Consider the following 15,027-nt stretch of genomic DNA (forward strand, 5'->3'; position numbering starts at 1 on the left):
GAGCCGTCTCTGGCCCCTAGTCTTTGGTGGACAGAGGCCTTGGGGACAGACAGACTTTAGTCTGCTGCTGAGGGCTCATCCACCTCCCCACTGCTGCCCAGAGTCACCCCTTTGGCCAGGGTACAAGGAAGGCCCAGGGTCAGGGGCTCATCTTTGCAGGGCCCTGAATGAGCCAGTTGTCCTGAGTGCCCAGAACAGGAGGTGTCACAGCTGCAGTGGCAGCACAAACCCTCATCAGGCCCCTGCTGTGTGCTCAGTAGGCACTTTACATGTATTAACTAATTTAATCCCTAGGAACTGTTATTGTCTCCATTTTTCATGTGGGACAACTTGATGCACAGAGAGGTTTAGTGACTTGCCCAAGGACACACAGCTAGTAAGTGTTAGAACTAAGATAAGTATCCAACCTCAGAGACCACACAGTTAACCTTCAGTCTGTGCTGCCTCAAAGATGGGACAGTTACCCTTCAGGCACGTGTCAGAACTCAGGACTGAGAGCCCTAGGATTCTGTGTAGGTCCAATGTGCTGTGTGACACTTAGGCAAGTGCCTCACCCTCTCTGAGTCTCAGTCTTCCTACCAAGGGGTTTAGACTCAATCCTGAAGCCCCTTTGAGTGTTGAGGTTTGGGGGGTCTGTGATTACAAAAGTACGGGGCAGAGGCTGGGATACTTTTGTCTTGGAGCCAACTCCTGGGGGAGCCAGGGTGGGGCCTGGGCTGGACACTGGGTCTCTCTGTGACAAGGGCAGGGTCCAGGCCACCGAGCCCCTCTCGCTGCCGTCTGTCTCACTTTGCTGTGGAGGCGGGTGAGGGTGGCATCTGATCCCTGTCTGGCCACCAGTCAGCTCCAGCTTGCAGGGCAGCCCTGGAGACACAGGCCCAGGCTGAGGCCGGGGCGGGGGGACGGGAATGGACAGAGCTGCCGTGGACCCAGCTCCCACAGCAGAGGCGGAAGCTCCCGTAACCTAACTGAGCCCCACCTGGGCAGGAGAGGTGCAGGCGCACGCGCACGTACACCCCAGCGGGAGCAGAAAGCAGAGGCCTCGTGATGAGTTCCAGTCCTTTCTGTGCAGCATCAGGAGAATCCATCTTTCTCTCTCTGCCTGGTTCCTCGTCTGCGAGAGCAGGGCCTGACTCCCAATCTCACAGGACCGTTGGGGACCCTCTTTACCGAGAGCGAGAGAGGGAGGGCGAACCTGCCGGGCCAGGCTGTTGGGCGGCCTGTGCTGGCCCCGCCCTTGGCTCCCCACGCACCCACAGCCCAGCGGGGAGCCCACCTGCCCCCTCGACAGGCCTCTGCACGGCTAGGCTGGGAAGAGGATGCCGGGAGGAGAGAAAAGCCCTCCCCCTCCTCTGCCTGCTCCGGCAGCGCCCGGAGCCACCCACAGCCCAGACCCCTGCTCGCACCTGCTTCCCAGGTGGGGCCGGGTTGGGAATCAGCAGGCTCCAGCCCCCGAGCAGCTCAGGGCGGTTGGAGCAGAGCCACGTGTAGCACCAGGGATCCCCCCTAGATGGGCCTGTAAACCAGAGCCCGAGGTCATTCATGAAGAAAGGCCGCCGGGGTGGTGTCGGGCAGTGACTGACCATCCTCCTTGCTGTCCCCCAGGCGCCTCCGACCTGAACCCTTTCTCCGACCCCCGCCAGTTTGACCGCTCCTTCGCAGCGCTGCCGACCCTCCCGGAGAGCCGCTTCCCCGACCCCCGGATGCATTACCCAGGGGCCATGTCGGCTGCCTTCCCCTACAGCGCCACCCCCTCGGGCACGAGCATCAGCAGCCTCGGCGTGGCCAGCATGCCGGCCACCGGCCGCTTCCACCACACCTACCTCCCACCGCCCTACCCAGGGGCCCCGCAGAACCAGAGCGGGCCCTTCCAGGCCAACCCTTCCCCCTACCACCTCTACTACGGCGCTTCCTCCGGCTCTTACCAGTTCTCCATGGTGGCCGGCAGCAGCAGCGCTGGCGACCGCTCGCCCACCCGCATGCTGGCCTCCTGCCCCAGCAGCGCCGCCTCTGTCGCCACCGGCAACCTCATGAACCCCAGCCTGGGTGGCCAGAGCGACGGCGTGGAGGCCGATGGCAGCCACAGCAACTCACCTACCGCCCTGAGCACGCCCGGCCGCATGGACGAGGCCGTGTGGCGGCCCTACTGACCGCCCGGGTCCAAGTGGACTGCTCCCGCTGGTGGCGGGGAGCCCAGGAACCTTCCAGACAAGTGGCGGGCCCAGCTCCAAGGCTCAGGGCACTCATGGGACTTAACGCTTCACGGCAGCTGTGGGCCCAGGGGCCATGGTCCTGGGGCCCAGAGCTGGTGGCTGGCTCTGAGAGCATCTGGTCCAGCCACATCTTTGTACAGAGGGGTCGGGACCTCCCCCAGGACCCCGCCCCCAGCCCAGATCCTACTCATCTCATCCCACGTCCCTGTGGGAGAAGTAGCCTCCTCCTGCCACCTCCCCTGGAATGACCTGGCTGTCCCCAGCTATGCCCACTGCTGTCATGGGGCCCAGGCCTCCTGGGACAGAGACCATCTCTGTTCTAGAGCGAGGCGGCATTTGCCCACATGGTTTGGCCTCTTATCCTCGGGACCCTAGAAAGACCTCCCCACCCTTACCTTCCTCAGAGACCCCGCATCCTGTGGGCCCAGCCCTCTCTCTGCATTTACACAAGTTGAGTCACAACTGGAAGGTCCCCCAGCCCTGAGAGGGGCTCGCTTATGGTTTGGATGGGGAAGGAACCCCTCCAGAGGCCCCAGGGAATCGCTAGCAGAGATGGAATGAGGATACCCCCAGGCCCGCCCCCCAGCTCTGCTTCCCTACAACTCCTGGCAGCTAAGGGCCCGACCCCATCCCAGCCGTCCGTGGGTCCCAGGCCCCAGAGCAGACTGGCCTGCGGTAGCAGGCCCCTAAAACCGGGGAAGACACCTGCGGACAGGTTCTCCATGCACTTTACCAGTCCGAGGCATTCGCCCTCTGTTCTCTCAGTGGGGGCTGGGAAGGGTCCCTTTCCCCCTAGGCTGGTCTCAAAATTGCCATTTTTGGAGAGAGCACCAGGACCAGACAGGTCCTAGCAGAGAGCCTTGGGGTAAGGGGTCATGGGGTCAGATGTCAGCATCCCTGGCCCACCTAGGTCCAGCCAAGCTGTGCACAGCCAAGCTGTGCCCCGGACCCGCAGCCTCGTGGGAAGGCCCAGCCAAACCTTCCAATCTCTGACACACAACTCTCCGTCTTTAACCAGTCTGCTCCCAAAGCAGTCTTGAACAAAAAACCAGTTTTTAAAGCTGATTTTAGAGAAAGAAGTTTGTCAAACATTTTCAGACACGTGATCTCTTACAGGAAAAGGCCCCATGATAGTGAACGATATCCCTCCCCCTCCTAGAGTGTGGAATTGTTAGGATCCCTAAACCTCCTCAAGAGGTCGCAGTCCTTCAGCAGCATCCCACCAGCTTGCGCCAAAGGCCAACCTGGTGCAGAACAAAGGGAGCGCTGGTGAGATGCTGGAATCTCAAGTCTGTGGCTCTCGGGCATTTGTCCGAGAGGACGTGTGGGTGTCCCGGTAGAGGTGGGAGGGATGTGGGGGAAGCACGGTGGCTGCGTGATGGCAGAACACAAGAGCTGTGAAGGGCTTGGCAGCCTCAGCTCAGCCCCTGCTGTGCTCACAGGGGAAGTATTACAGTTTACAAATGGGAAAGCAGGCCTTGCTCAAGGGTTTAAGCATGTCCGAGTTTTTTTCGTTCTAGAAAGGCATAAAAAACCCATGTCTGAATTTTTTAGTTCTCGAAAGGCATAAGTGGAAAAGGACAAAACTCTTATAAGCATTGGGCAGCATGTGGCTTTTAGCCATTGTTTCAGCCCCATTCTCCGTGGATGTGGAAATCTCCCCTACAAAATGCTCCTTAGCGGTTGTCTCTGTAATAGCACGTGGCCTGCCTGCCACCGCACCCTGTAACAACCGCCAGATAAGCACATGAGATACACGCTCAGACAGGGTAGGAGGTCCTTCTGGTGATCTTATTCAAACCCCTCTTGCTACAGCTTCTCTTGTCCTGCCCTCACTGGAAAAAGCAGTCCCCTGCTTTTATCTCTTCAAAATAGCTGCTGGGGGGATCCTGCTGACTCCCTTCAGCCGGGGGAGGTGGGGGGGGATCTCTCCACCCCTTCTCAGGAAGCAGCTACAAATCCATTGCCCTCGTGTCTCTTCCTCTCCTCTTTGGTTGTAGACTGGCCCCAGGCCCCAGTGGGAGGCACCCTTGGGTTCCCAGTGCCCAGCACTTTGTAGCCCCTCCCCAGATTACTACCCCTTCCTGACATCCAAGCCCCCGTGGGGGCAGGGACAGGAAATAAATCGACCCCCTCCCCACAACTCCCTGACTCAAAGTGATGGCAGCCGTGCTGAGTCTTTTTTAAGGCCCATAGTGGGTACAGACAGCTTGGGCTGGTAAAAATGGGTCCTTATTTACAAGGCTGCTTTGAAGTTGTACTAGGCAAACACACTGATTTAGAAAGCACAAGGAAACGAAGGGGTTTGGGCACCATATTACTGTAAGCCTCTTGGTGGTGGGTACGGATACGTTGTGACATATTGTCATGCTGAGGAGTTAATACCTGCTATACTCATATCTTCCGTAAAACCGACCCAGGGCTGGGAAGAAGGTGGAGAGGGATGGAAACTGCTTTGCACTATAATTTGCTTGGTGTGTTTGTTTTTAATGCACAACTTCCGTGTACAGTAAACTGTCTTCTATACTATTTAACAGTAAAATGAAATTTTGACTGATTTGTTACAATAATATAACTCTGAGATGTGTTGAAGGATCTCAATGCCAGACTTCTAGAGCTGTATTCCTGGGGGGTGGGAGAGGATGGGAGTCCTCCCACCATGGCCAGGGAGGAATGAGGCAGGGCCTGGGGACAGGAGCAGGACTGACCCCACTGCTTTGGAGATCCCCAGCGCCTTGGCCTCCCTGTATCCGGCTCCATCTGGAAGGGCCCCAGAGACCACCCTGGGTGAGTGCAGCTGGTGAGGCCTCTCCCATGTGTGGCTGGAACCCCAGAGGAATATCAGGTCTTCAAGGTGCCACCATCCCTTCTCCCTTCACAGGTGGCCCATGACTTTTCACAAGTCAACAGAACAGGCAGAGCATCTGTTCCAGCTCGCCCCCAGGCTCTGAGTTGGGAAGGGGGCATAGGTAGCTGGACCGTGAAGCAGCCTTGGTGAGAGCCCATCTCTGGGAACTGTTTGCTGCAATACTGATAAGTTAGCAGCAATCAGAACTGCAAAGCGATCAGCTACGTCAGCTCCCCCGTTTTGCAGATGAGGCGACTAAGGTGCAAAGAGGGGGTGTAATCTGGCCCCACAGCTCCGCGGAGGAGTTTGTGGCTGATGGTGAGGGCGGCGGGTGTGAGGGTGTGGGGACTTGGCTTGACAGCCTCCCCAAGCCTGCCAGCAAGGAGGCCTGGCCCACCGTGCCTGTCCAGCTGGGGCTTGGGGAGGGGAAATTTCATAAAACACCTTATTTTTGAGTGAAAATACTTCAAAAGCTAATCCCAAGACTTTGCCCTGTTCAGTTAGGTTGGTCTGCCTGAAACCCAACACCCGACAGGAAGTTCCCCTTTCCCCAGCCTAAACCCTGATCCCCGCCCCTCTGCGCTGAAGCACCCCTTCTGCCCCAGGGCCAGCAGAGTCTTCTCTGAGCTGGGTCCCAGCCAGAGCTGCAGAACTACTCTGTGGGTGTGCTCTGAGTGCCGTCTGCCCGGATGAGCAGGAATAGTCCTGAAGCAGCATCTATAATTCAACATTCTGCTTCCGTAATGTGTGTTTATTTGGGGGCCCTTTGTAGGGAATGATGGAGGTTATGAGGGAGCCACAGTTCAAGCTCCTCCCCGCTGGCCACACTTTGGTGCCACAGCTGATACAAGAGGAGGTGTGGCCTCCAGAGCCCCTGACTCAAGCTCCATCACCTTACCCCTAGCAAGCACAGACCAGCCCACCTAGGTTCCCAAAGGGAAACTGAGGCCCAGCGAAGTCCAGGACTTGCCTGAGGTCACACAGGCTGCTGGGGGAAGAGCTGCAGTAACCATATCAGCCTGAAGGTGGCAGTAGGTGGGGAGCGTGAACATGCCCCTCCAGAGAAGGGGGAAAAGGGACTTGCCTCAGTTATGGCCGGAATTCAGGTTAGGTGTTGGAAGGAACTTCCTGACCTCAGGGGGTTCATCCCAGAAGGGCCTGGAAAAAATCTTGATATGGAGGAAGGGTTTCCTTTCCTTCTTTAGCTATGTGCCTGTGGGAGGTCCCTGTCCTTCTCTGAGCCTCCCTTTTTATTCAGATATTACACAAGCATCTACTGTATGCCAGGTATGTAGTAGAAGTATCATATGCCAGGTATGTAGTGTCAAGTCCCATGATCCCCAGGGGCCCTGCTTTGGGACAGGGGTTTACTTGGCTTGAAGGAAAGGTTGACATCCCTGGCCCAGCATCCCCAGCCTGCTGGAGCCCAGGCCCGAGCCCCCCACCTCCTGCACCTCCCGTCAAGGGTAAGGGGGCCATTTTGTTCCAGAGTCTGGGAGCCCCTGGACTCTAGAATTCCATTTTGAGGCTCGAGGAGCTGGTCCAGATTGGGCAGTGCCTACGGGTTCACCAGCCGTGTCAGGCCACAGCCTGTGTCCGGCCTGGCCAGAGGCTGAGAGAGGTGGTCCAAGCCTTGGGACTCCCAGGGGTGGTCTCCCTGGGCACTGGACTGATCTTGGCACCTCCTGAGGGGTGAAGTGGTCCCAGACAGACTTGAAAGTGCTGGGCTTCTGGCCGTGGAGACGGCTTTGGCTTATATAGTGAGAGGTGGATGTCCTGGCAGGGGTCTAAGGCCCCAGGTAATGATGTGTGCCCAAGGGAAGAACTGTGAGGGCCGGAGGAGACCGCAGTGAGGGGCTGCCGGTGCGGGGCCAGCGCTGGTGTTCTGGGGAAGGGCCTCAGCCTGACTTACTCCCCCCTTTCCCCAGACTGCACCCCACAAACACAGCCAGCCAGGCCCCCCCAGTATGGCCCAGGGGGCAGCTCTCAGCTGCACCAGACACCCAGCGTGGCCACCGGGGAATGCACCTCAGTGGGTCGGTTCATTCTGGGGTCGTAAATGAAATAAGCTGTCAAAAGGACGGGGGCGGGGGGGCCCCCGGAGTGAAAGAATGAACTGTTCCTTGCGGAAACTCAGGGTGCCCCCCATTCCTCCCCACGAGGGCTGGGGGGCTGGGAGGGGGTGAGGGGCCGCATCCCCCCAACACCCGCATCCACACCTATGTGGTCCAGCAGCTAGAGGAGCCCGGGGAGCCGGACTCCAGGCTTCCTATTTTTAGTTTTGCAGTTAACGGCACGCTGTTTGTTTTATATATTTATATTCACCCACAGAGGGAGCCTGCCCTGAGCCAGCCCAGAGGAAGCCCTTGAGTGAAGGGGAGAGGAGCAGTCCCAGAGCTGGCTTTCTGGAGCCACCCTTCCTTTGTGCCCATGCCAGCTGCTAGAAACAGTTGTGACCTCGTTGTTGTCCTAATGGGTGGCAGCTGTTTGGGCCACATACCCCACTCTGCTCTTTGGGCCTGGTGTCTGCAAGGCCTTGGCCAGAGTTCATTCACTCATTCACCAAACAGACCCAGGCCTCGATCCACCCTCATGCGCCAGACAGCAAGAAAAAAGACCCATAAGACACGGCTGTGCTCCCGGGGAGCTCACAGGACAGACAGGAAGACAGAAGGGCTAACCCGTGGGATACATGGTGCGGATGAGACAAGATGGAAAGATGAGTAGAAGTTCACCAGCAGAACTTCTACTCAGAGAAGCAGCAGGAGGGCCTCTAGGTGGAGGGAACCACATGTGCAGAGGCCTGGAGGACAGGAGTGTGTCTAAGCTGGGAGGACAGTGGGGAAGGTGGAGGAATGGCGAGGGGATATGGGAGACAAGCAGGCCAGGGGGGTCACAGGGGCTGAAGGTCAAGCTTGGATTTGGTCCTGCAGGCACTGGGGAGTGGGGGCAGGTTCAGATGGTTGTGCATCTGTTGGGGGGAGTCGCCATGGCAGCCTGGAATATGGACCGCATGGGGGTGCAGAGAAGAGACCTGCTCACAGGCTACTGCAATAGTCCAGGCAAAGGAGGGTGAAGCCTGTGCAAAATGGTCAGAGGAGGAGCTAAGTGTTCCCTAAGGCATCTTTAGCACAAAAGTCAGAGGAAGGATCCAGTGCCCCAAACCTCAGGTTCAAGTGGCTCTCAGTTTCTTGGGTTCATGGCATTTGATGGAGGCACTGTGGACAAGGTCTTGATAATAGTTTTTGTTATGCCAAGTGTGTAATAACAGCAACCCTGCCCTCTCCCTGATCCCTACCCCCCACACATGTTTTAGTGAAGCCTTATGTCCTGGCTCGTGACAACCCCCTCACCACCCCCGAGGCCACATGCAGCCTCTCAGACTAAAGGGTCCAGGGTTCAGAGTCTGGTCCTGCCACCCCACTCTCCTCCGTGGCCCAAAGATGGAATGGCTGTAAGATCCTGAGTCTGAAGTTCCCAAATTCTATGTATTAAATTCTAAAATCAAATTTTTTTAATTGAAGTATAGTTGATTTACAATATTATATTAGTTTCAGGTATACAGCATAGTAATTCAGTATTTTTGCAGATGATACTCCATTAAAAGTTATTACAAGATAAAGGCTATGTTTCCCTGTGCTATATAATATATCCTTGTTGCTTACCTATTTTTTACGTAGTAGTTTATATCTGTCAATTCCATACCCCTAATTTGTCCATCCCCCTTCCCTCTCCCCTTTGGTAACCACTAGTCTGTTAGAGAATATTATGCTTAGTGAAATAATCAGACAGAGAACGACAGATACTGTATGATATCACTTATATGTGGAATCTTAAAAAATACAAATGAATGTATGTGCAAAACAGAAACAGACTCACAGATGTAAAATCACATTTTAAAATTACACCAAATAATACTAGTGTAATTAGTAGTAATTACAGAGAAAAAATACATTATACAGATTACCAAAAAGAGGACAAGAAAAATTACCCATAATCCCACCTCTCCAAAGATAACCATTGTTAATACTTTCAGGGATTTTCCCCCATCCAGATCTTTATTTCTATAAATATATAAATATTTTTCCAGGAATAAATATTTTCTAGCCAGGTACACACTGTATATGCAGTATATCAATTAATGTCATTAAAAAAATAGAGATAAAAGGAATCTAGAGTGAACTCACTGGAAGGTTGTGGTTATAGCTGTTTTCTGGTTTCTTCTTTATATTTTTCAGTGTTTTTTCAAGTTTTCTAAAGTGAGCACATTTGTTAGGGGTATAGTGTATTAAACTTCTAGACCTTGATGAATATCCAAGCAGAGGAGTTCAAAATCATGCTTGGACCAACTCCTTTGACATTAGCTGAGGTGTCACCTCTTCCAGGTAGTCTTCCCTGATAACCTCATGCTGGGTTTGGTGCCTTCTCTGTGAGTTTATCTTTGGAATAATAATAATAGCTAACACTGCATGCCAGGCACTATTATAAATATTTTGCCGTGTTAAATCAGCTCTTTGAGGTCTATACTATCATTATCCCCATTTTACAGATAAGAAAACTGAAGAACAAGGAAAGAATTCCCTCCCATTTCTAACAAGGACAGAGCAATACCTGAAAAAGTTGAGCTTAAGTTTCCCATTAGCTAAGCGTATTGGGGGCTCAAAGTAAGAATTCAGTTGACTTTAGGAAAAAGGTGTAATTTCTTGCACACCTGAGTTTGTGCCCCATGACTCATCCTGGCCATAAAGATTGCCCATCAAAGGGAAAAAGAAAGGAAAAAGCCATGAAAAAATGTCTTTTCAAAAAAAAGCAGAAGCAGGGAGGACACAGGCGTTACAGCCCTTTCTTCTCATCTGAGAGCGATGCGTCCGCCTTTCTGGGTTGTGAACCTAAGATTTCACAGACGTATGAAATCGAAAAACAGAAATCACCATCTCTGGACCCTCCGGCTACCCCCAGCCTGTCCTGCATACTCAAGGGGACAGACGCCCTGCGAATGAGGCCTCCCTGGGGGGACCCGGGCCCTTGGTGGCAGGGCTCCCTCGCCCCGGACAGGCACACACAGTGGGACCACCAGCCGAGGGGGCAGTCTTCCCTGCCTCAAACAAGTGCTATTTCTTTTTCCATGAAAACAACCCAGTTCTAAACCACCGACGCCCGAAATTAGAAAAATACGCGGCCGGTATTATCATAAAACTATTTTAACACGGTGGGGCCCTCTGGGTGGCAGGAAGGGTGGCCAAGAGCCCACAGCAGCCCCTTCCATTTGCAGCCCCTGGAAACGCTCAGGGGGACGAGAAATTTGGTTTTCATTAGCGGCGAATGTGAGCGGTTCTGTCACTCTGAATGGACCTTTGATTCTGGCTGGCGGTGGAATCTTTCCAGGACAAGTGAGTTTTGTTTTGTTTTGTTTTTTTCATAGAAAATGGGCCAGGCCCTTCTAGCTTACGTCTCCCCGAACTACACAGGAATTGGGCGACTCCCCAACCTCTTGACTTCTAACATCAACAGCTGGGGCCGGCAGGAGGGGCACCCGAGACCATTTGGCTTTATTGACCCTGAGGTCTTATTTAAAATGTTATGTTTCCTTGAGGTCTGCACCAGACCCAACAAGAAGCCCAGCCAGGGAGGGGCTCACCAGGCCAAGGGGATTTTCACCACCTGGAAGACAGCCCACCTTGACCTGCTTTCTCCCACCCCAGTGACCCCCAGTAGTGGCCTCCACTTTAAAACCTCCGTAGAAAACCCTATCGCTTGACTTCTGTCGACTTCAGGTGAAAGAACACAGGCCTGCTCTTTTATTCATTCGACACATATTGGTTCAGCACCTACTACCATGGTGGGGGCTTGGGATGCAGCTGTGAATAAGCCAAAATCCTCAGCCCCATGGAGCTTACGCCCTTAGTAGGAGAGAAAGACTGTAAACAAACAAATAAATATATGCCATGATTTCAGAAAGGAATAAGGGCTACAAAAAATAAAATGGGAGAATATGATGGAGGAAGACGGAGTGTTAGAAGACAACGTTAGAAAAGGTAGTCAGGGAAGGGCCCCCTGAGGAGGGGACGCAGTCTGCCAGGAGCTCGGCCAGGTGTGGCTGGATTTCCGCTACAGGTGGCATCTTCACTGGGGCAGGTCAGTGTGTCTGGAGTCCGGTAGACAGCTATTGATCCGGCAAACTCTCTTCATGATGTCCCATGGCAGAGAGGAGCCAAAGCAGTTTGCCTTTACACGGCAGGGACCGCAGAACCCCCTTCCCGACTCTGCCCGAGCCCCATCATAATAACACTGCCAGGGGCTGTCTTAGCTCAGGTTCCCGAGAAGCAGATCCAGAGGTAGGGATTTTTGTGGGGTGGGCTTTCAGAAGTGGAATGAAGGAAGTAGGACAGAGCAGGGGAAGAAAGCTAATCCATGATGTCTCTGGGCTGGAGACTGGCCTCCTTCTGATTTCACGGGGCCCTCTGAAGTGTGAATTGCACCACTGAGTTGCCTCCCAGGCAGCCGGTGTGGCTGATCTGCCCCCGCCAGAGGGGAGTAACCTCCCTGGTAAGATCCCTACTATTGGGAGGAGAGCAATTCTCCAGGGAAGGAGGCATCTATAAGCTGCTAAAGTCAACCTGGTGGCCCAGGGTGATGTCTGGAATGTTTAGAGGATCGGGCACACCATAGTGGATGCTGCCAGAACATTACCCATACACCCCTCCCTGGGCCAGCGCCCCATTCCCCTGCTGCTGTGAACCTGAGGAGCAGGAAGTGGCAAGAACATGGGTGCCAGAGGGTGGAAGATAAACCCCATGAAGATTCAGGGGTCCAACATGTTAATGAAGACAGTAAGGAGCAGGGAGCTGAGGCATGCCACGCCTTCACCTCTAAGAGAAGTTGCTGCACTCTGCACCTTCTACCACGCAGTAGGCAAAAAAGTTCCCCCACCAAAAGATACGTCCATGTCTTTATCCCTGAAACCTGCGATTATTACCTTATTTGGAAAACGGGTCTTTACAGATGTAATTAAGTTAAGGATCTCAAGGTGAGAATATAATCTTGGGTTATCCGAGCAGATCCTAAATCCAATGACAAATGTCCTTATAAGTGACACACAGAGGAGGAAGCACTGTGACCACAGAGGAAGAGATTGGAGTAAAGAAGCCACAGGCCAAGGCATGTCTGGAACCACCAGAGGCTGGAGGAAGCAAAGAATGGTTTGTCCCCTGGAGCCTTCAGAGGGAGCAAGGCCCTGACAACACTTTGATTTCAGGCTTCTGACCTCCAGAACTTTGAGAGAGTAAATTCTTATTGTTTTAAGCCACCATCTTTGGCCTCTCTAAATTTTGAAGCAGCATATTCCACACTTGGCAATACTACTCTGAACTATTTATTAGGTGATCAGAAAGCTACCAGCTTTGTGTGTATGTGTGTGTGTGTGTTAAAATACATATAACATAAATTTACCATCTTTACCATTTTAAGTGTACGATTCAATTGTATTAAATGTATTCACATTGTTGTGTAATCATCACCATCATCTATCCCCATAACTCTTTTCATCTTGCACAATAGAAACTCTATATCTATTAAATGATAACCCCCAAGCCCCTGACAACCACCACTCTACTTTCTGTCCCTATGATTTTTGAATACTCTAAGTATTTCATATATGTGGAATCATACAGTATTTGTCTTTCTGTGACAGCTGATTTCACTTAGCATTATGTCCTCAAGGTTCACCCATGTTGCAGCATATGACAGGATTTCCTTCTTTTTTAAGGTTGAATATTGTTCCATTGTGTGGATATACTACGTTTTGCTTATCCATTCACCAATCGATGGATACTTGGATTGCTCCCATGTTTTAGCTATTGTGAATAATGCTGCTATAAACATGGGTGTAGAATACATCTTCAAAACCCCGCTTTTTATTCTTTTGAGTATACTCCCAGAAGTGGAGTTGCTGGATCATATAGTAATTCTATTATTAATTCTTTGAGAAGCCTCCATACTGGGGGTGGGGGAGGTAGATATTTTTTAAGTTGATTTACAATATTATATTAGTTTTAGATGTACAAAATAGTGTTTCAAATTTTTTATAGACTATACTTCATTTAAAGTTATTATAAAATATTGGCTATATTCCCTATGTTGTACAACATATCCTTGTAGCTAACTTATTTCACTAAGCATAATACTCTCCAGGTCCATCCATGTGGTTGTAAATGGCAAAATTTCATTCTTTTTTATGCCTGAGTAGTACTCCATTGTATATATACACCAAGCCTTCTTTATCCAGTCATCTGTTGATGGGCACTTAAGTTGCTTCCATATCTTGGCTGTTGTAAATAATGCTGCTATGAACATTGGGGTGCATGTGTCTTTTCGAATTAGTGTTTTCATTTTCTTCAGATGTATGTCCAGGAGTGGAATTGCTGCATCATATGGTAACTCTATTTTTAGTTTTTTGAGGAGCCTCCATACTGTTTTACCTAGTGGCTGCACCAATTTACATTCCCACCAACAGTGTCCAAGGGTTCCCTTTTCTTCACATCCTTGCCAATATTTGTTATCTGTGGTCTTTTTGATTATAGCCATTCTGACATCTGTCAGGTGATATTTCTTTGTGGTTTTGATTTGCATTTCCCTGATGATTACCATGTTGAACATTTTTTCATATTTCTGTTGCCCATCTGTATGTCTTCTTTGGGAAAATGTCTCTTCAGGTCTTCTGCCCATTTTCCAATCGGGTTTTTTTTTTTTTTATTGAATTGTGTGTGTTGTTTATATATTTTAGGTATTAACCCCTTATCAGTCATATCATTTGCAAATATGTTCCTCCATTCAGTAGGCTGTCTTTTCGTTTTGTCGACGGTTTCCTTTGCTGTTCAAAAGCTTTTAAGTTTGGGCTTCCCTGGTGGCACAGTGGTTGAGAATCTGCCTGCCAATGCGGGGGACACGGGCTCGAGCCCTGGTCTGGGAGGATCCCACATGCCGCAGAGCAACTGGGCCCATGAGCCACAACTACTGAGCCTGAGCGTCTAGAGCCTGTGCTCCGCGACAAGAGAGGCCGTGACAGTGAGAGGCCCGTGCACCGCGATGAAGAGTGGCCCCCGCTCGCCGCAACTAGAGAAAGCCCTTGCACAGAAACGAAGACCCAACACAGCAAAAATAAATAAATTAATTAATTAATTTTAAAAGAAAAAGCTTTTAAGTTTAATTAGGTCCCATTTGTTTATTTTTGCTTTTGTTTTCTTTGCCTTAGGAGACAGATCCAAAAAAATATTGCTACAATTTACGTCAAAGAGTGTTATGCCTATGTTTTCTTCCAGGAGTTTTATGTCTTACATTTAGGCCTTTAATCCATTTTTAGTTTATTTTTGTATTTAGTTTATTTTTGTATATGGTTTATTTTTGTATATGGCCTTTAATCCATTTTTAGTTTATTTTGTATATAGTTTATTTATTTTGTATTTTTAGTTTATTTTTGTTCATTTTATTTTTTATTTTCATTTTTTTATTTTTGTATATGGTCTTACATTTAGGCCTTTAATCCATTTTTAGTTTATTTTTATATATGGTGTGAGAAAATGTTCTAATTTCATTCTTTTACATGTAGCTGTCCAGTTTGCCCAGCACCACTTATAGAAGAGACTATCTTTCTCCATTGTATATTCTTGCCTCCTTTGTTGTAGATTAGTTGACCATAACTGTGTGGGTTTATTTCTGGACTGTCTAGTCTGTTCCATTGATCTATATGTCCATTTTTGTGCCAGTACCATTTATTTTGATTACTGTAGCTTTGTGGTATAGTCTGAAATCAGGGAATGTGATACCTCTAGCTCTGTTCTCCTTTCTCAAGATTGTTTTGGCCCACCATACTGTTTTTCACAGTGGCAGTACCATTTTGCATTCTCACCAACAGTGAACAAAGGTTCCAATTTCTTCACATCCTCACCAACATTTGTTATTAAAAAAAAT

General features: G+C 50.7%; 1 protein-coding gene across 1 annotated transcript in view; it reads left to right on the forward strand.

Moving 5' to 3' along the window:
- The window catches only part of RUNX3 (RUNX family transcription factor 3), a 36,109-nt gene extending 26,423 nt beyond the window's left edge, over positions 1-9,686 (forward strand). The window contains exon 5 of the mRNA XM_082423206.1: positions 1,606-9,686. Within this exon, the coding sequence (XP_082279332.1) occupies positions 1,606-2,150 (545 nt within the window). The 3' untranslated portion in view covers positions 2,151-9,686. The remainder of the gene's footprint in view (positions 1-1,605) is intronic.
- Positions 9,687-15,027: the final 5,341 nt, after the last annotated feature.

This window comes from Balaenoptera physalus (genome assembly GCF_965194825.1).
Source record: "Balaenoptera physalus genome assembly, chromosome: 1".
Lineage (NCBI taxonomy): Eukaryota > Metazoa > Chordata > Mammalia > Artiodactyla > Balaenopteridae > Balaenoptera > Balaenoptera physalus.